The sequence below is a fragment of the Rissa tridactyla genome, chromosome 12, assembly GCF_028500815.1.
Source record: "Rissa tridactyla isolate bRisTri1 chromosome 12, bRisTri1.patW.cur.20221130, whole genome shotgun sequence".
NCBI classification, from domain to species: Eukaryota; Metazoa; Chordata; class Aves; order Charadriiformes; family Laridae; genus Rissa; species Rissa tridactyla.
The window spans coordinates 8,616,071-8,642,560 of NC_071477.1; the positions used below are offsets into that span (position 1 = coordinate 8,616,071).

The 26,490-nt window shown below is 43.0% G+C and overlaps 1 protein-coding gene across 6 annotated transcripts in view; it reads left to right on the forward strand.

Moving 5' to 3' along the window:
• Positions 1-26,490, forward strand: part of NFATC2 (nuclear factor of activated T cells 2) — a 101,972-nt gene that overhangs the window by 47,497 nt on the left and 27,985 nt on the right. For all 6 annotated transcript variants that reach the window (XM_054218214.1, XM_054218215.1, XM_054218217.1 and 3 more), the window contains exons 6-9: positions 2,375-2,515; positions 17,161-17,216; positions 18,146-18,272; positions 19,698-20,393. In XM_054218214.1, the coding sequence (XP_054074189.1) occupies positions 2,375-2,515; positions 17,161-17,216; positions 18,146-18,272; positions 19,698-20,393 (1,020 nt within the window). The remainder of the gene's footprint in view (positions 1-2,374; positions 2,516-17,160; positions 17,217-18,145; positions 18,273-19,697; positions 20,394-26,490) is intronic.

Genomic DNA, 26,490 nt, shown 5'->3' on the forward strand with positions numbered 1-26,490 from the left:
CTGCAGAACACCTCTGCCCATCGCAGGCTGCCAGGCAGCACAAGGATGGCAGAAGCATTTCTGGCATGTCCCAAGAGCTGGGATGCACATTCCCGGTGAACGGGCTGTCCTCCCCGGCTCCCTGGTAGGTCTCAGCGTACACAAACACTGCGCTCTATGGAAGTTGGACAGAGGCTTGGTCTTCAGCAGCGATTTCCAACTCGCCGAGATCCAAATGTAATTAAGATGAGTCAGACGGTTATTTCCAGGCTAAAATTTGTCCTTCCTCGTCCTGAAAAAGCCTTGAGAACCACTGATCTGCTGGATGTCAGGTACAAAGCTCTCTACTAACAAAGTGAAGTCTGTAGAAGATGTGGGCTAATCTGGAATTTTTACTATTTGGGGTACTTAGGAAGTAAAATTTGGGGATTGAAAAGGAATAAACAGTGTCCAGGGCAAAGCTTAAATACGTTTTCGCTTGGCTGTTGTAGACGTGTTTTTGATGATTGATATTTACTCTTAAGCCTTTAAGGTTACAAATCTGTCTTTGTGATAAATCCAATTATGAACTCATAACAAATTTGAGGATTTAGGGAAAGGAATTAATCATACAGCCATGTGAAAGAAATTAGCAGCTTCTGTGAAAATAATCTGAATATATATTCTTAATTGGCAGTATCTTAGCCCAGCTGTTGTTATAGATTTGACGGGAACAATGAGTCATAATGTTGTTTTAAATAGACATTTTAAAATGCCTCTCAAATGGGACAAGAAAGTTATAAATATTGAATTATCTGTATTTTTAGTGAGCAAAAACTCCATGTCATATGACTGGCAGAAAGGGTTCAGCTGAGCTTGTCCTTGCTAGATAAATTGCTCCCCTCTTCTGCAGACACCTGTCTGAAAGGTTTAATGTTTGTGTTTTCCCACCAAATACTCTAGCATTTTCTTGATGTGGTGAGAGAATCTGTACAGCTCTCACTGCAGCTGAGAGCTGTTGGGTTTTCAGCTTTCTGAAGGTTGCAGAGCAGTAAAAGGGTGCTGGAACCAGGTCGCAGAAAGCACAGCCTTGCCTGTGTACGAGCAGAGGGCCAGCGCTGAACATATAGGGTAATATTTCCTTATTTTTGGCTCAGCAGCCAACGGTGTTCAGTGAAGGGAAGACACAAGTGCTCAAGGTCTCTTGGGAGCAGGCTCTTTGTCAGAGAAAGTTAAAATCCAGCCAAGGCAGCTGTTAAATAGATGAGCGGCATCCTCTAGAGGCCTTTCCAGTTGGGGTGGATGAATCTGGAGGAGTTTGAGTGCAGGTCATGAACTCGCAGTTCACCAGACCCAAACTGCTGCCCACCTGGTCTGGTCACAGGGAAGCTCATGATATTTTCCAGCTGTCTGCATTGTAGGGAACAATTCTCGCATCTTTGCTTTCTTCGGCTCCTGCCGCTTGTTAGCAAACAGTTGGAATGGACTTGCAGGGATGGTGATCAGGATTCTCTGAAGCTTTTCTGACCACGCAGATGGCTCTTTTAATGGGATGAGAGGAAAGCAGGTGGAGAGGTGGTGCTATCCTGGTTTTCTGGCTGGGGAAAGACAGAATAACTTGCCAAAGTCACGCTCCAAGTTCATGGCTAAGAACAGTAAAGACTTTAGAAATCCTTGATCACGTACATGCCCATCTGGATTCCACTCAACCTTTTCTTTCCTTGCCTTTTGTAATCAAATTCAATTTGCAACACAAGGTCCTGCTCCTCAGATATTCGGGCCTCTGCAAGACATGCTTGCAAAAAGCCCAGGCTGCAGGAGAGTCCCGGCGTGACCCCTCCTGTTCACCAATGTGAACATGACTTTGTGATTGCCCCTCTTGTTGTGTGTACAAGGCTCGGGTGCCTGCACATGGAGACAGTGTTTTTGTTGGCAAACAGATTGTTCCATGCCCAGTGTAGTCCCTGTTCTGTGGGAGGCAGTGGGCTTTTGTAGAAGAGGTTTATTTTTATTTTTTTTCTGAAGGAATTCAGTGTTATTCAGTGGAATCCTCTCTGCAGGTGGAATTTTTGGGCTCCAGGGCTGTAGTGTGCCTGCACTTGAAAATTTGGCCATTTATTTGGAAACAGACATGGGCAAGTTCCAGCTCATTCATCCAAGCTGTCCTTTCTCAAGGACAAGGAGTAAGGCCAGCACAGCTGAAACGCTGCAGCCAGCTCCTGAATGTTTCCAAATAAAATGCCTTGAGTAAGTTTATTTTTCCCTCTCAAACCTAAATTTAGCACCCTGGAGAAGCTGCTTTGGCAGTCAACGGATGGTAACGATGACAAGATCAATCTGTGGATAGTTCTGGGAAGATCTGGAAAGTCCTGGTAAAACAGAGTTGGTTTCATTCATGTCTGCAATTTGTCCACAGCCCAAAGATCTGCTCATGAACTTCCGATGGTTGAAAGACAAGATATTGATAGCTGCCTTGTTTATGGAGGGCAACAGATGATCCTGACTGGACAGAATTTCACAGCAGAGTCCAAGGTGGTGTTCACAGAGAAAACATCAGGTAAGGCAGTTTTTTTCTAACTTTCCCTAATGGGATAAGGCAAATCTGTAGTGGTGTTGTGTCTCACGGTCTTTCCTAAGATTTGTGCTCATGAGTAACTCTGCTCGAGTGAGTAGTCCCATCCAAGTTCATGTAAGTAAAACCAAATCACTTGACTTAACCATGTGAGTAAAATTAGACTTGGGAGCAAATATTTGTGTTATTGGTTCACAAGAATACAGACACTGGGAATCAGCAGGAAGAGGATATGTTATCAAAGAAATGGGATGACCAGTACATGTTCCTCTATGCTTGTTCCATCTCATGTTTAGTGAATGCTACTGCAGATTTCACAATTGAAATGAACGTCTTTTATTGATGTGAACTCCAGGCAAAGATTGCGTTTTCTTCCCTTCAGAAGTTTGTGGGGGAAATTGTTCATAATATGTGTGTTTTATATAAAAGTAAAATTATTTTTATACATACTGAGATAAAAGAACACATCACTTCATCTTCCATATTATTTCAGATATTTTCACATAGGCTACAGCAAAACAAATCAAATTCAATTCAAAGAGGAAAGCCCCCTGTTACAGCCCAATGCTACTTTTTTTCCAGTAGAGCTGCTTCTTTTAAAACATGTTTTGCCAGTTTTCAGGTAATCTTGCTAGCTCTTGAGCAACCATGACAGGGGAATGAATGGCAGATTATAGATTCTCTCTCTTTTCATCTTGTTTGATGACTTGCTCAGAGCCAGTACAAGATGGTCCCAAGTGCTGACGAGCATTGGATGAATATAAATAATAGGAATAAAGAATGATTACTGGGAGTTATTTAGTTGCCTAGCATCACCTTTTTTGCCTTTCCTGAGCTCTCTGTATTGTGTTTTCATAATGGCATGCTACAATAAGTGTATCTTGATTTCTAACTCAAAGAATACCTGACCCCAGAAAATATGCCTAGCGTGATCTAGTGGTTAAGGTAGGCAGCAGAAATCCAGGTTTCCTTGTTTACAGGAGGAAACGCAAACAAATGCATTCTGCTGTAGTTAGTTACCTGTTTTTTCAGAGCTGAGTCGTTTCTTTTCTAATATCATACGCATGCAGGCATTTCATCTCACCTCACTAAGCAGTATGTGTATTTTATTGGATTTTCTAAGGCTTTTGCAAAGGGATGTTTGTTTCTTTGCAAATGGTCTGGACTTGTTTAACTTACCCTTCATTAGGCTTGATTTTTGTATTCTAGATACTGTGCTCTGCAAGGATGACAACAGTGTCCAGGGATCAAAAAAGCACTTTGCAAATATGAAGGGACAGACTCTGCCAGCCTTTACTCTGCTTGATTTCAGCAGGACAGAGGACTCTGCAGTATGAAAAGTGTTAGCCTGTTTTATGTGAAATTTGTGTTCTCTTTGTGCTGTTAAGAAAACATGTTGTTCCCAAGTTTTCTGTTGGTAAACTACGGTAGAGGCAGTTTAAGTGATATATCCAGTGACTTGCAAGGGATTTAAGAAATCGCATCCCCCAAGTGAACAGCATGTGCATGATTTTATGGGGTAATGCCTCTGGCAAAAAGCAAAAATTGAGCCAAAAATTAATGTATGTGGGCATCAGGTGGTGATGGGGGGGGGGGAAGCGTGCTGTGGGTCTCAGCTTCTTCCCCGCACCACTATCAAGCCATGCTAGTTTACAGCAAGAATGAAAGGCTCTGGGCTCTGAACTGTGAAGATTCAGATGAGCCTGTGCAGTCAGAGCAATTTTCTTGGCACCCTGTATTTCCTTTTAAGCCCGCGTATTAATTCCTTCCCACTGTGCTGCCACTGTTCCGTCGATGTCAGCGAATCGTGAAGGTGCATGGGAACATGCTTGGCAGCCCGCGACAGTACCTGTCCCAAGAATGTTTTGCAGTAACTAAAGGAGATGATACACTAAAAGGAGGTAGCTCTTAATGCCATTTCGAGGAAACATCCAAAACGCCCTGCCCCTATTTCCATATAAGAGCAGAGAAGGCTCTGGCTGGAAGAGATGTTAGAAAGTAAAAAGAACAACAACATTTTCCACACTAAATCTAAAGCTTTTCTTCACTGCTGGGGAAACTGCTATTTTTTTTCTTCTTTTTTTACCTCCTGGTAGCGGAGAGGCATGACTTATCCCAGCGGCAGTGCCCCGTCTGGAGCAGGGATTTGCATGCTGGTGTTCCATATCCTGCCTCCTCCACCGCCCCTCGGCCTCTGCAGGCGGCCTCAGTCTGCAGGACTTTGAATAAATGATTGGCAGAGGGGGAATTTAGAGGATGGGGGACCCAGAGGCAAATCTTTGGTCTGAATCAGAAGTCTGTGTAGTTTGCAGTGGGTTATCTGGGGGACTCCACTGCGTGCTGAAGGCGAGCTAGTTCTGTGTATCTGTGCACTGTTTTATAATGCAGCAATACCTCTTACTGCTTTTAAGTGAAGATTGCTTGCTTTAATAGGTATATCTTAAGGTGAGGAAGGTTAAGAAGCTGAGATGGGTATGCAAATCATGCCGGGGCTGATCAGACTCTGGCTGACTGCAGTAGATTGAGAATTAAGCCTTTGTGCTTGGGTTGTCAGAGGTTAATGAGTGTCCCAGCTTGCCTGAAAATTAGGATCCTATGCACCTGCGACTTTCAGCTTCCCTCATTATACACTGTAGACAATTTTAATTATCACTACTGTGGCCATGCTTAGTTGTTGTTGCATTAGGTTGAACGCAGAACAAAAAGGCCCAGGTCTGCAGCTGGATTTATCGATTAGAAATGTCACTGGGTGGGAGGAGGAGGAGGATCCTGCGCTCACCTCGGGGAGCTGGCTCGCTGCAGATCTGATCTGCACAGCACCTTCACCTTGCAAAAAGGGCTGATAAGCCGCTCAGAAGTAAAGTAAGCCACAATAAACATGCTGGTGGGTGGATAGTGAGTCGCTGGCATGACCCTGTCTTTGTTGCGCCCTCTTCCAGAGCGTGACGTGGCCCCTGGGGGGCTTGCAAAAGAACCTCACCTTTGTGAAGGCAGGAAGATGCACCAAGCTCGCAGGGGAAACATGGTTTTCTCTGAGTTTCATTTTAACAGCTCACAAGCCTTGTCTGTGCTAACAAGTGGTATTTGATTTCCCACTTTTGCCACCCATTTTAGTTCTACAACTAATGACAAGGGTGAGAGCAGCAGTGTAGATAACCATCTAACAGCTTTTGGCATGTCGTACTCCACAGAGCCCCCTGACTTGTTTGGCCAGTGTTTATGATGAGAGTAGCAAGACTCTTTTTTTCCTCAAAAACCTTTGTGTGGGTATCTTTGTGCAGTGAGACATTCTCCTGTTAATTGTTTCGTAGACTCCAAAATCTGGGTGTACCTTGAATCTGGGGTCTGAACCAGCATCTGCAGTGAAGCGGGTGCTGAGAAGGCGGCAGTCGTTGTGCCTCACAACACTCGGGAAACTGCTGCTGGGGCTCACAACTGTAAATTAGTTTTTATCCCTCAGGCAGACAATCAAACCTTATTTCCATTTCCTATGGACCTTGTAGGCAATTCTTCACTCACTACTAGCAACACAGAGAAACGTAGAACTGTTCATATTTCTGACCAAAATACAACAGGCTTCTAAGAACAATAATGAATAGTTTTTACTTCTCTGTTACACAGCGCAACAGATACGTGTATTTTTCCCTAGGCATACCTGGAAAATAAAGAATATTCCTCAAATTATGCCGGCATGTCATTATGAAAATAACTGCCTTGTTGTATTACACGAACTACAAACTATTGCAATGAGCTCGCCAATGAGAAGTCTGTAAAAGGCTCTCATTTTAGGCTTGTGACAGGAAATGGCAGCAGGAAGTGAACTGAAGGGGCTGGAGCTCAGAGTTCTGTGTGCGAGCAAGGGGATAAAGTACTTGCATTTGAAATGCTGATGCATAAATAGCATTCATTTTCTTAATGGTAAGGTTTACCAACATGCAAGCATTACAGTTTTGAGTTCTTTTTAAGGTTATCTCTTCCTGATGAAAGATTGTCATCTGTAGCTGCCGTAAGCCAGGGGAACTCACGAATTCGGTAGAGTCAGTCCAGCACACAAAAGCAGAGTTTGGCTGAAGGTGTTAAGATCTGAACTCAGGGACACCTAACTGAGCCCAGCTAAATAAAAAGAGGTCAGGGGAAGCAACTAGATCGGATTGTACAGATAGAAATTTTTGAAGTGCACGTATTCTTTTAATTTTGAGCTGGAAGAGAGAGCTTGAAAAGCAGCCTTACGGCCATCAAGGATTTGGAATATGCTAAAGGTCAAGGGTGTTAGTATTTGGTTGGAGCCCAGATCTTACAATGCAGTTAAAAAAAGAAAAGGGTTGGAATTCCCCCTTTTATTTGTTTTAATTGTCATGTAATAATTTGCAAGTCAGATGTTGTTGGTTGCATTGTGTTTACTCCCATTTGTGTACTGGTTACTGCTGCTCTGCTGTGAGTGATAGAGGAGTTTCATGTTTCTCTGGGAGAAAAGTGCAAATGGACTGTGCTTTCCCTTGCCAAACTCTTATGGTGGCCACATGGACATCATGAATCATCGCTAGGACAATGTGGGTGGTGGAGAAACAACCCAAACAGAAAGCGTACATCTTTGGAATAGATCCACCATAAATCTTTCAATTCGGCCATGCAGTGTAAAGAGAAGAGGTGGTGCTCTCTGTGCCCTTTGAACTGATGCAGCTGTCAAGGCCTCTGAAGCATAGACGCTCAAAGTCCATTTGACAAAAATAAATCTTTCCAGCTCTAGATTCAAGCAATGGAGTTCTAGTTGCTTTTTCCCTTGAGTTCCTGCATGTCTGTCCACCTCGGTGATATTTTCATGGCAGTGGTTTCTTAGGAGGCTAATAGCTAGAGCAGGTGAGCTTGAACATACTTGAATGTTGGCTGGATTCAGGAGAGCTCAAACAGGCAGGATCAGGGCTATTGTGTTCAGCGTGTCGGTGGTGAGTTGAGGCTTTCATCCGCACGGTGCCCAGAATGCTGTACCTGAGTGGAGGCACTTGTCTCCCTACTCCAGAAATGAACCTTGGAGCTTGTGCCAGCACCCAGGATACCAAGACCCACGAACCTTTCTTCTTCCCTCCCTCTTGTTCCGTCTTGTACATCCCTGGGCTCCATCCTTTGGCAGCTTTACTAAAATATCTGAAATAAGATTCACAGAGTTTGTTGCTTCGGGTATGGCAGGAGCATTCACGCCTTCATGCACAGCAGAAGCAGTATCACGCTGCTTGAGGTGTGCACCAGGCCTCCACCCTACGCCCGTCTTCTTTGAGGTTGGGTGCTCTCTGTTTCTCGGGTATATGTTTATGCGTTGCTCTCTGTCAGGGATGGCTGTGGGAGATGGGCTGTCATTGCGCATACCGACGTGCTAAGTGCAGTGGCCTGTGTGCTCAGAATCACCCATGGCCACAGGTACCTGCTTTATCCCAGTATGTTCATTCAGATCCCTTGCAATGGCTTGCCTATCACTGGAACAAGAATAATGATAGTAACTATTCTGATTGTATTTGTACTACTTCACTGTGCCTCTCTAATTTTCAACACTTCTGTATATCTGTCATTGCAGATGTGCTTTATTTTAACTCTGGGTAAATAATCTCATTTCTTCGAAACATATTGCTTTCACTTTTAGAAGCAAACAGGCAGGCTCTAGAGTGATTTTGCTCTCAAGCTTGCACTTTTCAGTATTCCTGCTGCATCGCAAGCTAGCAAATAAGCACAGCAGTGCTTGCTGGTTTTGGCATTTCCACTTTCTGGAAAAAGTCTTGTTTATAAAGCACAGTAAGTTGGACCCAATGATGCTATCAAACTTCCTCTACCTCTGCCTGCAACAGTTAAAAGGAAATCACAGCTCCCTAGAAAGGTTTTATATTCACAAGTTATAGCTGGGGATAGTGATAATTCTTTAAATATATATTTAGATATAGTTAAAACGCACAATAGACTTAAAAATATAGAAAATTAAGAATTTATAGCTTCTTACATCACTCCCTTTTCTCCTGCAGCAAGAGCTCAATACTTCCGGGTGTTTGGGCATGGGACTTGCTTATGAAAAGCAACCCAGAGAGTTCAGTGAAATGGGGTAAATCCTTTGTTAATGGGTTTGTGGGAGTCCTAGCAATCGGTTCTGGAGCAATGAACAGCTCTACGCTGCCAGGCACCAACGGGAAGAGTGGGGCAGCCTTGGCAAGCAAGGAGTTAAAAGGGGTGATGTTTTACTTTGAGCCGAAGCTCCTGAGGAGGCTGCATCCACAGTAAGTGTTGCCCCAGACCTGAGTCAGCACATATGGGCTGACATTTTATCACAAGTAAAGCCACTATTGCAAGTGCTCTTCTATGCCGTAAATGTCTTTTATAACCCATATGTGTAGTAATTGTGTAAGTTGAGATACATCTGCTCAAAATCAGCCAAATGACTTGAAATGTGAATCAGTCTTTTGGCCAGGACAATTCACTATGGAAAACTGTGACGGGATGGCATTATGGCACGTATAATGCGAATAGAAGGTGGCTTGTGTATTGGGTTTGATGATAGTGAGGAAGCAGGGCTGAGGATCGTGGTCCTCTGTGGGAGATGTGAAAAGTAATTATAAGACTGTCTTCAGCAATGTTCCCCTTTCTGTTGTGCCAAGTCTGAAATTTCATACCATGCCCCAAACAGGGAACTAAATGCCCGTTAGCAGTCTGACAGTTTCATGAACGATCAAAAGACTCCCAGGGAAAGTAAAAAATAGCAAACTATTTTCAACAATTATATCTTTGAACTTAATGATGCAAAATTAATGATGCAATTTTCTCAGGCAAATTAAAGATAAAAAAGACACCAGCCTTTTTTAAAAAAACTTTCAATTTTTTTCCCAGATCCATCCGAAAGAGATATTTGCTATTTGACCCCAGTAAACAACTTTAAATATTTAATGCAGGCTCCAAGCTCCAGTTCTTTCACTGAATTTCTAAATTAATGAACTGAAATAGAGGGTTTAAGTTATGGAGAATTGAGAGGAACCGAGTGTATCTTAGAACTAGTATCATAACTCAGTCACAGACGCAATCCATGCTGAACATGCAGGTTTTTAGTGCAAAAAATGTAGGTTTTTAAGGCATCTTAACCTGAGATAAAAGCCCAGCATCTGGGGAAAAGAACCCAAACTATTGATTGTGGTTTTTAATGGGAAAGGCTAAGGAAAAAAGCACAAATATGTGGGAATAGTTATAGAGTTAGCAAAACTGAGAGTGGTACTGTAATCTTAAATGATTCAATTTGTTTGCAACTTGACGTTCTGCAGAGAGTATATGAAATAAATTTGCTATCTTGCTATTTTCTTGGTAGTTTAGAAAGAGCGCTTTCTCTACTCCACGCAGTCTGTGGCTGGAGTCCAGCATGTAAAGCCGGATGCATATCTTCTCCGCTCTAAAGCTGCAGAGCGATGGGATGAACCAGAGGAATAAATTACAGATGTCTGTGTCGGGAGACCCACCTGATTTTTGCATTAGCTAGAGGTGATCACCTTCCAGGTTAATCTCCCCTCCCCGTGCCTTGCAGTGCATAAAAGTAAGGCGCCAGCAAAGTGGAGCACAGGGCCCGCTTGGTCAGTTCTCTCTGCAAAAAGATGTCAGAACTGGGGAGGATGAGGGAGGTTTTGTTCTCTTTGAGTTTCTCTTTGGTTTGTTCTTTCTAAGCAAAAGAGGAATGCGTCTTAGCAAATCCCACCATTTGTGAAGACTGAGGAGTAACAAGTATTAATCAGGAGGATCAGTTTGCCCTATTTTGCTGTGCAAATTAGAAAGTTTCAGGGTAAAGGGGACACCTTCTGCTTTTCCTTGCTATTATAGCTGCTGAAACCCCAGCAAACCTTGCTGCCCACAGGTTTACTTCCTGGCTGAAATGTGCTGCCTGCCCCAGGTGTTCTTGTAATCCCACAGGGCAACTGTCAGACATTAAATTGGGGATCCCAGAAAAACACTGCAAAACAGGAAAAAATCTAAGGATCCCACACACAAAAATGCAAGAGTGTGGCTGCAGAAACGGAGTTGCCATAGCTGTTAGAGACTCAGCGAGACAGGGTGGAATCCAGTGTTTTGGAAGGTTTCCCCGTATGACACAAGATTTTGGAATTTTACAGCTGGTAAATCCTTATTAACACAGGCAGCCACTACTGGCCTGGATTCCCTGGCTCACTGTTTACTATGGGGGCGCCTAGTGGAAGCGTGCCTGGTCCTGATTATTCAGCTTTGAATCTTAATTGTTTAAAGAGAATATTAAAAAATAATAATAATTTTTGGAATAAACAAAACGCAGAGAGACAAGCTCCCGTCACCTGTTGACAGAAAATTGATCCTTTAGAAAGCTGGCATGGGGAGTGGAATTCCCTATTCTCCCACTTAGTCATCGCATCCTGGTGTGACTCATTTTATTACATGGAGGTTCCCAGTGGTTTTATTTTGAGAGGAGCTTTTGTTTAATAATTTATACACACACACGCACACACAAACACACGTATAATCTTAAAAAAACAACAAATCCATTTTGATGAATTGGCATAAGGAATCATTTGGAAGAGCTCTGGAATGACAGACTACCCCTGCTGCTTCACTACTCAACTACTGTATTTATGTTTTATTTTAGCGTGAATTCAATTCCTCAACAATAGATGGGGAGAAGTCTTCTCTAGACTTGTTCTCACTGTGCAAAATGTCAGATTTGGGGCTGGGCTGGATGGCGGATGACTAATCCTTTGGCCTTTTACCTCCCAGACCTTGACTTGTATCTTTGGCCTTGGTGACTCAAACTTGTGTCCTCAGTGAAATGAAGGCACTGGCCTCAGCTCATCATAAACAGAGCTTCATTAACTGCAGTGGGCAGTCTTGCTTCAGAAAGAAAAAGAAATCCATGGAAATCAAGCTCAGTGAAAAATTCAATAGCTCTACTTTTGTGAGTTTTAAATTCATTCATGATGTGAAAATTCATAAAATTTGAAAACTAGTCTGAAGTAAAATCTTAGAGGGAGACAACTGCTTAGGACTAGATGCTGAGCAACCTTGCATTGACATGGAGCAAAGTAACTTCCCAGCCAAAATCAGAATTCATCCGCAAGAAGAGCAGGAGAGGTTTTGTGTGAGTTTTCCCCTGCCTGTAAGGTTTCTGCATCCCAAAAGTGGTGTCTGTTCTGCTGGAAAGCATTCATTGTTGTTTGCTTTGTTCTTGGGGTGGCTCTAAAAAACCTTAACTGTTTTCCAGAGATCCCTCTCGCCTGCTGATAAAAGCTGACAGAGATAATTGTGCTTTTTTGGAAGACTTTCCAAGAAACACAGTGCATAGGGAGAATTCATTGCAAACCCAAAGGGAACTCTGTAGAAATGTCTAGTTGGGGCAGCTCTCCCACTAGCTAGTAGGCTCAGTTTCTTTGGGGAACTAGTGTGGTTTGCTGCCTGGGAAAAAGGTAACAGGTTGTTCATTAAGTAATTTGTGTAATGCTTGACTGAAAAGCAATAAAGTATGTTTTCAAGCATAAAATCACATGCAGGCACAGAATCACATACAGAATCGGCACAATAGTATACTTAGTCTTCAACTGGAGAGAACTGCAAAGAAAATTTCCTGAACCTCTCAGTCCATCAGTCATGCTTGTTCAAATAAAGCAGTAAGTTTGTTTCTCTGGTAGTTACTGACCCCAAAGTCATGAGTAAGGTATCGTGAATAATGTGTAAAGGCTGTAACTGGTTCAGAAAACCTTTAATTGGCTAATTAAAAAAAGCCCTATAAGGGGCTGCAGAGAATCACCCAAAATGTTCCTAATGCAGACTGACGTTTTGATTTTCCCCAAAGTTTGAAGCAAGACTTTTGGTATGATCACAGTTTGAGTTAGAGAGGGTAGAATTACTTTCTTCCAACAACTCATTCATTCCGCCAAAGAGTGCTGACACAATCAGATCTCTCATCAGGGTTTAATGCTAAGTCTCATAGTCCTGAAGCAGCACAAAAATCTCTATTTCCTGAACATTTCACTGACCTGTGGTGTTAAAGACTTGCCAACTAAGACAAACCATTAAATGAGCAGGGAACCACAACAGTAAAAATACTGCTTGAGGCGGCCATGGCTGGTAAGACCTCAGGGTCTAAATCCAAAAATATTTTATCATCTTTAGTGGAACTACTTTTCAGAGGCGCGGGTTGAATTCCCTGTAGCAGAGGTAGAATTTGAGACACCCCACACATGTGGGCCTGGCACCAAGTTCTTGCGTGATCCACGCATGTACCAGGACATCCTTGCAGTGCTCTGGCTGGCATGTATTGATGTCGGGACAGCCCAGTGCTGAATGCGACATGCAGAGCACACGTTCTCTGCACCTGTGTGCTCACGCTCTTACACTACTTCAGCAAAAATGATGCTGTTGCTCTTTTACAGTTTTCTTACCTCTCCGCTGTCAAAGCAGGTTTGATTATATGCAATAAACAGCTATCTCTACTTGTAGACTTTATATTAAGTTATTAGTCATGCTGGGGCTTAATCTTGGTTTGCAAGCAGGGAGGGACTCATTTGTCCTGTTCGTGGCATGACAGAACGACAGGGTAATTAAGGCCAGAAGAAACCTCAGGAGGTCATTGAGCCCAGCCTCCTGCTCCAAGCAAAATGTGTCCATAGTGTTTAGGCACCACCTGGGTTGCACCACTGGCACTGGAGAAAAGGGCTACTTCGGTGTAGCCAGGTCATGATGCATGTTTGGTATTGGGGGCTGTGCTTCACCATCATATCAACATTATGATTTTTAGCACATCCTTACAATAAAGATCCCATTTTTTACTTTCTTCAAACATCCACTTGAATTTCCTCCCAAAAAAATCTCATTTATGCACATTCTAAAGATGATAAATGTGTTGACAGTTTGGTGCAAGTTTTCTCTGTTCAAAATTTCCTTGAATTGTCCTACAGATGGGCCTTAGACTTCTCAGTTTTTTCCTCTGGCTCTCCATTAACGCTCTAAGTGTGCATAATCAAAAGATTTCATTACCAGCAAAAAGGAGAGAAAGTAGAGAGAGATTTCTGAATGCAGTTGTATTTTTCATTTTATTAACAGCCTCCCTCATCCTTCTGCCAAAAGCTCACCGTAATGTGCATATCTAGAGGGGTTAAAGGAAAAGCAAATATTGATTGTCTTGAGCTAAAGTTTATACGTTCACAACTATAAAAGTGAAGCAGTGAGACAGATGGAGCCACATCATGATATTTAATCATAAAGGTCAGGGAGTGAGCTGCAGAGTGGTTATATTCAACAGGGCTTCAGTGCTTAAAGAACAGGGATTGCTGCTGCTGACAGATACTTTAGAAACCTGTTTAGCTGCCACGAGCATGAATATATCCAAACAGAAGCATCTATCATCATTAGATTGATAAACCCAAATACATTTATTTCTTGTTTGGTTGGGCTTATTCTCGTTCTTACTCTTAATCCCCACAGACTTTGGACTCAGCCTAAGCACCATTTGATTTTTATGGCTGGCTTCATTAGCTTTTAGTGCAATTTCAGTGGCTTGGTTACTAAATCAAATCCACTGTGATTGTGGTTGCATATGCTTCACAGGCCTCTTGAATACGGCAGATGACTTGGAGGCCCATTTCTCCTTTATTTTATGCATTTTGGACGAAGAAATCCTTTTGATTTCTACCTTCTTTGTGAAGTTAGTGCCGTTGTATCTGCACACACTGTTTGAATTTAGCAGTACAGAACGAAGATGAAAACATTCTGCCTGGAGGAAAACCAGTGTCAAATATTCTCGCTTGGCTGTCCTTGTTGTCAGGACATCTTCATATTGCATTGCTTAGACAGTTCCCAATGTGTGTCTCTATCAGAGCCCTGTTTTGTTGTTCCTTCTCCCTCCTTTTTTCCTCAGACAACTATAAAAATTTCTGTTCTGGGTATTTTTTTTAGGGGGGTATGGGGAGGTTCCTTAACACATACTATGATAGTTTCTTTTCATTAAGATGACCTCGAAGAGGAATTAACTATTTACTGCTTGTCATCAGACAATGCATTAGTATTTGCTGGATTAAACCCCTGGTATTTGCTGGCTTCCCCCTTCCCTGAGATATTTACCATTTCAACCACAGTGAAGCATTAGCTGCATTAATAGGGTTATAGATTTAATCTGCAACAGTCCAAAGTAGTGGCCAAAGTGAATGTTTATTGTTAAAAAATGGAGTATTTTCCAGTTCTGTGCACAGCGGTCCTTTGGGATGTGAGGGCTAAACAGCAAATGGGGCGAGAGCCTTGCTGGCTCTAATTACACGGCTTGCTTAGGCCGTCTCCGCTCCGGCAGTCTGTCACTAATCCACGTGTTAGCGTAGAAAAGACAACTGATTCACTGTGGAGGAACTTGAAACACTTAAACAAGTCTGAATTATCTAGCATTTTCTCCTTGCACCAGAATGGTGTGGCAGTAGCGGTGTGAAGTGTTGGAGGCCTGAGCTCGCTCTCTCTCCCCTCTCTCCCCCTGCAAGTCTCTTCCTCAAAGGTAACCGATGGATGGAGACAATCTTTCAGCTTTTCCTCAGCTGCCTCCATGTCCCTGGCAGGAAGGATCGGGGGTGAGAAGGCCCAGCCAGGGCTGTGTGCCTGTGTGCCCGCCACAAGCCAGGCACCCTGCCCGAAGGCCCTGGGGAGCCAGCCTGCCCTGAGGGAGGAAGGGTCACCCCATTCACAACAGACCCAGGGAAAACCCTTCTCTCCCCTCTGTGTGTTTAGGGGCCAGAACGTGGCCGAGGTGTCTCAGGTGTGGGTGCTGGGGGAGGCCAGGCCCTGCCTGTTGCGGTGGGCAGGCTGGGGGGGACCCCTGGGCTGAAGGACATGGAGCTGGAGCCGGCAGGGCCCTCCCTGGGGCTGCGGCCATGGACCAGAGGCCGGAGAGCCCAGCACATCTGTCAGCTCATTGTCTGCGCGGAGGCGAGAACAAAGAGGAAAACAACAGAAAAAAAAAATGCAAAATGCATTTAAAAATACTCTTTTCATTTCCCTTTTCGCCAGAAGCAGAAGTACTTAAATAACAGAGGACAAAAGCAGCTCTTGCAGAATTTCCAAGAATTGGGAAAAAAATAAAAAGTCCTGTGAGAAGGACTGTTTTTAGGAGACTTCCACCCCTGTCCCGCCAGACCTGGGCGTGCAGTCTGGGGAACCCCCGCAGAAACGCGCCCGCGGCGGCCTCCCCCTCTCCAAAGCAAACACCAGCCTCGCGGCTGCAGTATTTCAAGTCACGTCGGTTGGTTGGGATACGTGTCCCCTATTCATTTTAAAATCAAGCTTTCAGAAAGGTATGAGGCAATTTTTTTGTTCCCATCAGTATTTTTCTTCCGCAAATTGCTTGGCTAAAAGGCTCAACAGAGTATAAAAATCAAAGGGGTAGAGATTAAAATCTTAAAAAAAAAGAAAAAAAAAAAGAAAAGTAATAAGGAAGGCATTGCTAAAAGATGTTTCTGGGAAGTGTGGGCGACAGTAGATTTAAGAAATATTTGTATCCAGATGAAGCACCCAGTCTGTGTACAAATGTCCTGTCACTACTGATGTACTCTTATAGCATGGGGGTTACTTTGATGGTATTCCATACAAGAGGATCAAATTTTATTTTCCACTATAAATACAGTTTTGTGTAACAGAATGGAGATGAGCTGTGTGGATGTAATTAAGAACAGAAAGACTTCTAGTGGTTCAGAGGTAGAGGCAGTTGCATGTGCAAGTGAGGTGCTTTTACACAGAGTACCGTGAATATCTGGTGCTTTATAGTGACTTTAGGACTGCCGGTGTCCTCTGTCACAGCCCGCAGTGGTGGCAGTGCTGAGGCATAGACCCACAGCTGGACATGTTGGGCTTTTCCTCGATCAGAGGAGATGTATTGCTAGATATCATGTGATGAGGTTTCATATTGCACTTACAAGAAAGGAGTATAAATAGTAAGAAGGCATGCATAATAAAAATCAAGTACCCTATATAGATGGTTTCCCAATTATGGTAAGAATCCGTCCCTGTTGAACTACTTCTAGAAGAACCTGTGTTCCCATGAGAATTCAGAGCATCTGCCAGTTTCACTGTGCAGCACCTCTAAAAATCATCCCTGAAGTGGTTCAATTTGCTTGCTTCCATCTCTGTGCATCCCTTATGAGATCGGGATTTTTAGCTAGTCCTTCCTGCACCTCCTCACCCATTCGACCACTTACCACACTGGTGGGGAGCCATGTGGTCTTAGCTTAAAATAGCGGAAAGTTTGCTGAGCTGCTGACCGAATGTGACCATTAATGAGTTATCTGACCTTCTGGTGCCCTCCCTCAGTCAAGCTGGCTGAAATCAAGTCTGGTAGAAAGCAGATGTTGCACCTGTGCTAAATATTTCATTCCTCAGTTCAGCTAATTTCTACAAAAACACTTGATTTTAATATGTACGTTAGCTTTTTCCTGGCGAGAGAAGTGTTCAATGATGTGTTTAAATTAAATGCTGTTGCTTTTGGTTAGGACTGGGAAGGTGCTTGAAATTAAGTCCATTTTGAGAGCTGTGCTAACTTGGTGCCCTTAATTTGTCTCCTTTTTTTAACTCAAGCTTTATGATTAAAAAAATACAGTGAGGTTAATACTGTGTTATTCTTCCAGATGGGCAGCAGATCTGGGAAATGGAGGCAACAGTGGACAAAGATAAGAGCCAGCCTGTAAGTATGCAGAACACTGGATGTCCTCTCCTTGAGTTTCTCAGACAGCAAGTTGTATTCAAGGGGTAGTTTTCAAAGAGCGTCTCAAAAGCAGAAAGAGCAGCTATCTTACTGCTATGATGAACAAATGTCAAATGCTTCAGCGATAAATGTGTTGCAAAAAGAAACTATTCATTTAGCAGTAACCCACAGCAAACTGAATAGCGGCTAGATTTTGTGTTCTTGCAGAAGACTCTATTGTATCAGCCCAGTCCTCTGCAGGATGCTGGCTGTCCTGACTTCCTTTTGCCTGTATGGAAGTCTTGGTTGCTCTGTACTTTGCAGGATGGGACTTGTACTGTAGTATTTAAAATGAACGTTGGTCTTTCAAGGGAATGAGCCTCTTTGTTCACTTTGCTTAATGGGACCTTGCTGTAGTTGTTCAACGCATTTAGGAGCTAGCAATTGCATTGCCATGGGCCATGCCTGCCCTTGCGGAAGAGAATGGGACACTTGCTGTTAATTTGCATGGAAGTGGGATCCGGCTGTGTATAAGTAAAAAGCCTATAGAATAATCAGGTTTACTCTAACAAAAAGAGAGAATTCTGCAATACATACTTGTTCATCAAGCACAGTGTGATTAACAGTGCTGCTACATTTATCACCATTCTGTGTGTTTTATTTCTAGCTGAGACTTCTCTCTCCAGGTTCAGGACAACATCAAGTACGAGAAAGGATACAGTACATAGAAACCAGCTTCCTAGTGCCAAAGATCTTCTAGTCTTTCACCATCTGCCTTTTTCTCCCTTTCTTCTCATGCCCTTCTTTAGAGGGATGAATAGGAAGATTTCTCTTCCTTTATGCCTGGACGTGTAACAGGGGAGGTCCACGCAAGAATCTGCAGTCAGCCCCCGTTACTAATTCTATATTGTCACCTTTCATTGTTTCAGAGCATGCTTTTTGTAGAAATACCAGAGTACCGTAACAAGCACATTCGCACAGCTGTGAAGGTGAATTTCTACGTCATCAATGGGAAAAGAAAAAGAAGCCAACCCCAGCATTTTACCTATCACCCAGGTAATTCTCAAGGACGGAGCAAGATTTTATTTTCTGCTGTGTTGTTTTCTTGTCATTATTTGAGGATCTAAATTTTACTAATTTAATTCAGCTGAGTGCAGCTAAGCACTCAACAACTGTTTGGTTTAAAGGATGCATGTGATTTATGATCAGGAATTTCCCATAAATTTAAGGAGACAGTTATCTTGGCAATGGGCTGTTGCTGCCCCATTCACTTCATGGAATTTTGCCAACAGCCTCAGTGGGAGCAGACTCAGTCTGTGACATGATGTGACCCTGTGAAAACCATGAGCATTGCCTTCCCCAGCTGACGTGTATGACACTAAGATAACATCAGATCTGGGAAAGTAACAAGGGCTTGGCATGGAGGAAGATGAACAATATATATTTTTCAGAATGAGGCCGGTTGAGAAAAATATGAATGCTTTTCTGATGTTCTTCCTCTTGGGAATTGGTGAGCCATGTCACAATAAACGCAATAGGATTACTAATGAGATTCCCAGAATTTCTCAGCTTTGGCTGGGAGAAAAATATTGTGAGAAAATCAGAGTATTGTGTTTGTGGAAACCAAAAAGCATAAAATAACAGTACCAGATTTTTTGCAAGCTTCAAAATGATGTCTTAATTTGACTGTTTTCTAAGGATGGACAAACATTCATTATGATTCTTTTTTTGGTCTCCTCCAGCCTGGAAATCTCTGATCCTCCCCTGAATTTATGAACTGTATAGCGTATGTGAAGGTTTTGTATAGTTGCTAAATTGTTCTGCTATGGAATAGTATTGATAAGCACAATACTATCCCAATACAATCCATAAAATAGACCACTTCAGACAAGGAATTCCTACACTTCCAAAAAATGACCCTGTTGCATGACCATTATATGCTTTCAATTGTCTGTTCTTTCTGTACTGAGTTTTGGAGAAGATTTTACAAAAAAAGAATTAGATATGTGAGAATTTGTCTGAGGACATCATTTATCCACTCTGCCTTTGGTCACTAGTTAAATGTTTGACAGAAGAATGAGGAGTTGTGTACACCATAGGATTTCTATATACTCAGTCTTCCTTTGAGATGGAATTACTACCTGAAACAGCTATCTAAGGCTTCTTATTTTGCTTATGTTCCGGAATTGCCCTTAAATGAATTAAAATATCAGCTAAAGTACTGAATTTTTCAGTTTTTAGAAATTTGTGTGAGAATGTAGATCATTACAGATTTTCAAGAACATCTTGGCATAGAGGGCTTTCAAGAGACACTCTGCCATGATTGCATATACGTGATTTATTAAACTCAATAAATGTGTGAGATACGAGCTCGCACGTGCAAATGTTGTAAATGGCTTAAATCTGTTATTACTTCAAGGAAAATCTCTCTGTTACTTATCAGCTTGTTACGAATAATGTCCTTTGCCTGCTTTATTCTAGTACCATCAATCAAAACAGAGCCCATTGATGACTATGATCCAGCCTTAATCTGCAATACAGTACACAGTGGTCTGGGAACAGTAACACAGCCTTACTATTCACAGCATACAATGGTCACCGAATCCCCTTCCTGTCTTGTGGCCACTATGGCTCCTTGCCAGCAGTTGCGCTCAGGCCTTTCTTCTCCTGATTCTCGATACCATCAGCAGAATCCGGCCGCTGTAATATACCAAAGAAGCAAGAGCCTTAGCCCGAGCCAACTGGGCTACCAGCAGTCCAATTTGATGGCTACACCAGTTGCTATTTCAGATGCCCATAGGTCAGTGCTGGTGCACGCTGGTTCTCCAGGCCAAACTTCAGCAGTGCTCCACCACTCTCCAGGCAACCAGCAATCTTCTCCAGTGATTCACTATTCTCCAACCAACCAGCAGCTGAGGTGTGGAAGTCACCAAGAATTTCAGCACATCATGTGCTGTGAAAATTTTACATCCAATGTTGCAAGATCCAGCCAGCCCCAGGTCAGTCAAGCACAAAGGTTAAGTCCGAGTTCATATCCTACCGTGATTCAGCAGCAGACAGCCTCAGGCCAGCGAGCAGCAAAAAATGGACCACCGGTTAGTGACCAGAAAGAAGTGTTACCAGCTGGAGTCACTATTAAACAGGAACAGAATCTGGACCAAGCATATCTGGACGACGGTAAGCACTGCTCTTCTCTTGTATGGGTTGGTTTGTTGGAGGGAGGGAGAAAGTTTAGGAGTTATAAATCCCACCTGTTCCTCGGCACAAACCCAACATGACCTCCTTTTGGTGGGTGTGGATATTTGCTGTTTGCTCATGCTGCATTTTGGTCTTTCATCAACTGCATTTTTGGTAGATGGCAATGCGCTTTGGCAAGTGAGCAAAAAACATAGTGTTCTTCAGAAACCCTGTGTCTTGCTTCGTGCCATGGAGTGAGCCGTCAGGTTTCAAGCTGTTGCCATTTTGCTTCCATTTGCAAAAGGTTAGTTTGGAAAATGGAGAATCTGAAACAAATGCACTTTTAAATTATTTTTTTATTATTCATATCAGGGCAAAGTCCACTTTGTAAAATGCTTTTGTACATTTTGTACCAAAAAAAAAGCCCATTGAACAGTCTATCAAGGCCTGTAATGAATGGGGTAGTGCTGCAGGCAAAACTATTGCAGATGTTCTAGATGAACAGTAGGACATTGATAAGTAAAACAATGCTGTTTCTTTGTTGTAAGCCAGCAGATTTAGCCTTTAGGAATGAATATAAGTTAGAGTAAAGCTTTCTTTGAACATATCCTGCTTATTCTTAGGTAGGCAGCTATTAGCAAACTGGTTGGTTGGTTCTTTTATTAAAGTATGTTCCTTGCAAGAGGAAGTCAGTGCAAAGTTAATAGTGCAGCTGGACGCTGCAATCATAAAGGCCAGCAGCGAACCGGACGCTGATTTTAGTGGGAGCAGAGTGAGGCTGCTGGATCTATTACTGCAAATATAGGCTGTTCTTATGCATGAAGTACAGACCTGATTTTCACATATATTTACTGATCTCGTGAATGCGCACCGTTATGTGCTTTGTAAGCACCCAGTAGTTTGGGATTTTTACTGCAGTTACCTAGAGTTGTGGAATTGTGCCCATGAAAGTTTTACTTTCTTCAGCTTAGGTACTGAGTGCTTCGTGGCTGTACAGTCTTCATTGCTGGTTTTGTGGGCAGAGTAGAGTTTGGATAGTTTTCTCTGTTAGTCTATGTTTGAAATGTGGTTGATATAGCTTTCGTGCCATCACAGTAAAATATTGAGAGTTTCTACTGGTCCCTGTGTCTGAAGAGCAGTGCTGAATTGGGTTTTAACAGTGAATTTGATTTAGGAGATTTGCTGGATCTGCAAGAAAATGGCTAAGTAAAATCAACTTCCCATTCAGGGAATGGGGCATGATAACAAAGCAAGATAATCTTTCTAATAGTAAAATTGAAAACTGTGTTTTAAGGTATTTTTAATATGAGAAGCTGAGAGGTTCTTCCACGTTTCTAAATAAACTTCGTACAAACCTTGTAAAAGAAATAAAAAAGAAAGAATCTTGAAGTAAAAGCTAGCAAACTTCAGAGTTGAGCCAAAGTCCACTTAAATGGACTGCAAAATTAATTTCACTGAGTTTTGAATCAGGGCAGTGACATGTAACTATAGCATAGCTCACAAGGGATGCAGTCGACCTCTGTGCTAAGAGGAGCCATTAGGCAGAATAGCAGCAAGTTACTAATGAAATTCCAGGCTTCTGCCTGGCTGTCTGGATCATCTTGAATTGATTTCATCTAGAGATTAATTATTAATTATGCCACCCAACTCAGGCCAGGCAAGATTGGTCAGATGCAGTCTCTTTACTGACCTCAGTGAGTTTACATTAGCTAGAAGTGTGACTCGGAGAAGTGTGATTTACTTTAGGACTTTGCAAAACATTTCATTCTGAAATGTTCAGGACTTGAATTGAAAAGCCACTTTGTTTGCTGCTGGGGAAAAGTGACTCAGAACATAACAAAAGCCATATTTTTCCTAACTAGAAAGTTTATTTTTGTGCTTTATAGTATTAAAAGAAAGCAAACCCAAAGGATTATGGAGGCTTTACCCTCAAATCCCTTTTATCCAGAAAGCTCTTCTGAGATGAAGTGAGCTGTTAGGTCTTGCTGTGATTTTTCACAGATAGATACTGAGATGATGGTTCCCCCGCCAGGCTTGGCATGAGTGCGCTGCGCTGCCGCTGATGCACAGGCTCTTAAGCAACCACTGTTTCAGTGCCTCTCGCTTCCCTTCTCTCTTCTTCCCTTCCCCCATCTTCCTCCTGCCTCTTCTGTGTTCTTCTTGGTTCTTCTTGGTTCTTCTTTCTCCATATTTCTGCTGACAGTCCAGCTTTTGTCCCTTCCTACGGTTGTGACCTCCACTTGTCAACTCTTGTCCTCTGCCTTCATGGTTAATGCTCACGCTTGGTGTTCTGGACTTTGTTTCTATTCTGAGCTTTGCCATGAACTTCTTGAGTGACCTGGGACAAGCCATGCTTCATTTTTTTCCTCATTGCTGAAGCTTTTGCCTGTCAGAGTGGGTATGCTGTCCCAGTCTTTGAATTCTCCTGGAAGTGACCAGAGAAGAACATCTCATAGCTAACACAATTGCTATTTCTCTTTACCTCTTCCAGCTTCCTGCTGACACTGCTTCATTATTTTCTTATCTTCCCTGCTGTAAAAAAATATTTTTCCTTCTTTCGGAGATCATGGTTTGTTCTTTACTCAGAGCCTTCACTGCTCCACAAGGCATATAATACTGGGGACTTAGCACACCTAACATGTCTTTACCTCCCACCTTGTAAAGGTAAGAGCTGGTTCCACCTTCACAGGTGGATTACAGTCAAATGTGTGACATAGATCACAAAGCTGTAAGCTCTCAAGGTTGAATAGCACCAGCAGTGTAGCCAAAACAGCACAGACCTTAAGGCAGGTGATGGCAAGTATTTACCTATCTTCTCAGGTGGGTTTTGCCATGTGTGAGGAACTGTTTGTGCAGTAGCTGCAAAACTGGTACCATCTATGCTGGCTACCTTAATGGTAACTTTAGCATGTTTCTTGCTCATTTCTGACTATACTGCAGATGTAGAGACCTGCTGTGTGCTTTCTTGGAAGGAGACATTTGTCCCATTCTTCTCTTACTGGTGCTACCTCAGAGCAAGAGGTGCCCAACCCAGCCTGTGCAGCCCCCTTGCAACTTCTCAGCTTTCCCCTCCCAGACAGAATTATGAAACGTGGTTACTGGACGAAAGGCTCTAGCTATCAAGTCATATAGATTAGATTTGGAAATTAGGGAGACTGATGCAGGTTAGACATTGTCACACATAGGTATATGTATCTTATACATATTCCTCCATATACTTCCATATTTCTCTGTCAAAAAAAACCACCTGTAGCTTTTTGATAGAAAATAGCGTAAAGATGAATCCCCAGGGGAAGGGATTATTTATGAAAAATTTGCAGAGAAACCTTTGTTACACACCTCTGCCTCAGAGATTCATTACTGTTGGAAATACGTTGGGAGTGAAGATGGTCAGGAGATCCTTCAGGACCCATCTGGTGTCCAGGCTAATGCTGGCAAGCAGTGATTAGCTTCAAATGCAAGTGAAACCCATAGGATGAGAGAGTGCTGAGCACGTTTCAGCAAAGGCCGCCTCTTAATATTGTTCATAACCAAAACCACCAACAATGGTAAAAGTTACACAAACAACCACAGAAATATGTTGACAAATAGAACTTAGTTCTTCCAGGGCCTTCAGAGCAATCAGATTAGCTATTTAAAGAACAAACACAGTTAAAATAATAGTTATTTGCAGCACTTTCCGAAATCCTTTGGTGGGGCAGGACCAAGAGAGGGTGACACAGGGCTTGGGGCACTGCCTGTGCCCTGCACTGCCCACGCTCATGCTGCGGAGCCAGAGGTTTCCTGTGTAGCTCTGGGGAAGCCGCTCAGCTGCCATGTGCCACAGTTCCCCATCTGCGACACAGAGATATGAGGATCGTGTGACAAGAGCAATGGGAGGATAAATGCATCGCAGACTCTAAAGCACTCAGATGTGACATGATCAAGAAGTGTCTTATAGAGATCGAGTGTCAAGTATGGTGTTAGGCTCTTTCCATATACAAATAATGGACGTGTAGCTGTTGTCTTGAATGTTATCAACTTGCCTGCCTTATATTTAGTTCTTCTTTTCGGTTCAGCTGTCATGTTATGTGCTTTTTACTTTACAAAGAAAAATGATTGTCATTATTCAAATAGTAACTATCTAACCACATCTGACGCTCAGAACTGTCTGCTTGATACAGCAGCTCTAAATTATTTTTGGTGCACCAGTAATCTTTAATGGGGAGGAGAAAAGCAAGGCAGATGCTTGTGTAGTGGTTTATCAGCCTGCCGATCAGCAGAGATGTTTTATAGTGAACTCATGTATTTCACAGAAAATTTCAGACACAGCAGATACTTCTTTAGAAAATGGATCTGCAGTGTGTGCAATGTGGTGCTTGTAAATCACCCAGCACTTTCGATCACCTTCGCTACGAGCGATGTGTTAATTTGTGCAGTTTTGCTCCCCACCACAGTAACCATTGCCCTAACCATGGGTCTCATACGAGACCATTCGGAGTGTATCAGGTCCCTCCATTTTCATTTTGTGTTTTTTTATTCAACAAGGAAATCCGCAGTCTGTCCCCACAGTAGCATGAAATGAAATTCAAACCCTTTCTTTCCTCCATGTTCAGGAAGAATCTTTCTTTTCTGACCAGCTTTTTTCTCCATAGGCCGGTAGCTGTTAGGCACAAGCCTGAGCAGGGTGTACCTCCAGGAAACCCCGGGTCTCCTGGGGACCCAAGAAGCAAAGCTACTGTGTCAGCCCTGAGTAAGCGGCAGTCTGGGACCGAGCTCTTTCCTGCCGCCCTCCCCGCAATGCGCAGCCCACTCTGCATCCGTGCTGCTCCTGTGTCCTCCTCGGGGAGACTGGTGTGCACGTGTGGATGCAAGGAGAGCATCAGTACAGCGAAGAGGGAAGGCAGGACACAGGGCCCCCCCATGCAGCCACCATGCTCCTTAGGGCTTTGGCTGGGATGCTAGTACGTTGGGAGCGTCCTGCTCTCCCTCCCCAGCCCCTGCACGGCGGATGGAGGAGGGGGTGGCACGAAGCCAGCTCTGTCAGCTTGCTGCCAGCTGGGGATTTCCCTGTGCTGGGGAACCTCAGCTGCACGGTGAAGGCAGTTTTAAGCCCTCCGTGCATTAGAGCAGTGGAGCCGCACTAGCAGGGGCCAGGGGTCCGGCCGCCTGCCTGGCTGTAGAGGGGCTGCTTTTCTCCTTAACACTGTAGTGATTTCATCCCCAGAAAGCACAGAAGATGGTGGCTGTAGGAGCATGTTTTAGTTTGATTTGTAGTTGTTTTCCTCATGTGTCCATGCACAGAGTAAAATAGCAATACAGGGCAGAGGGGGAAATGTTCCTGTTTCCTGGCATTTTAGACAGGAGTGAATTTGAATGTTGCACATGGGCTGTGGTTCAGTTAGAGCAACAATTTGCATCAAAAAAACCCTATGCTCTGTTTTTAATTAGAACTACTTTTCATAGAAGGTGTGGTCATTTCTGCTCAGGCGGAGTTTGACTAAGAGTGAAGCGTGTACGTTCTCCAAACATTTAGCTCAAACACTCGCAAATCTGTGTATTCATCAGACTCATTCTTGAAGCTCTGACTCACTTTATTCCAGATTTTCTGTTCTCTTTTGGGACCTTACAGCACTCCGTGGGTACGCTACATGCTTTATTTTTGGATCCCTGCTATTTTGTGCTTGTCACATTAGGACCTGAGTGCCCTAGTCATATGCGAGTCTTGCTTTTCTAGATGAAATATGAAAAGAGAATAAAAAGGTGGTTCTGTTCCTAAAAGCCTGTAGTCTGTTGGCAGGAAGTAGAAAGAATTCTATCAGGAGGCTGGTCTTCTGGGTTGTGTCTGAGCTTGGCCTTTCAGCAAAGTATTTAACTTTCCTGTACCTCAGTTTACCATTATAAGAAGTATCTTGTTATCCTTCCCTCTAGTACAGTTAGGCATTTAGTTCATTTATGTTACTAAAACTCACATGGATTCTCAGGAAAAAAAGCTGCATACGTGAATAAGTATTTGTATTGTTATGGCAAGCTAGCATCTGATGTTGTTCTTCAACTCTAGAAACAATTTGAAAATTCAGACAAATCCAGCCCTTTTTCAAGACTGCTCTTTCCCCAG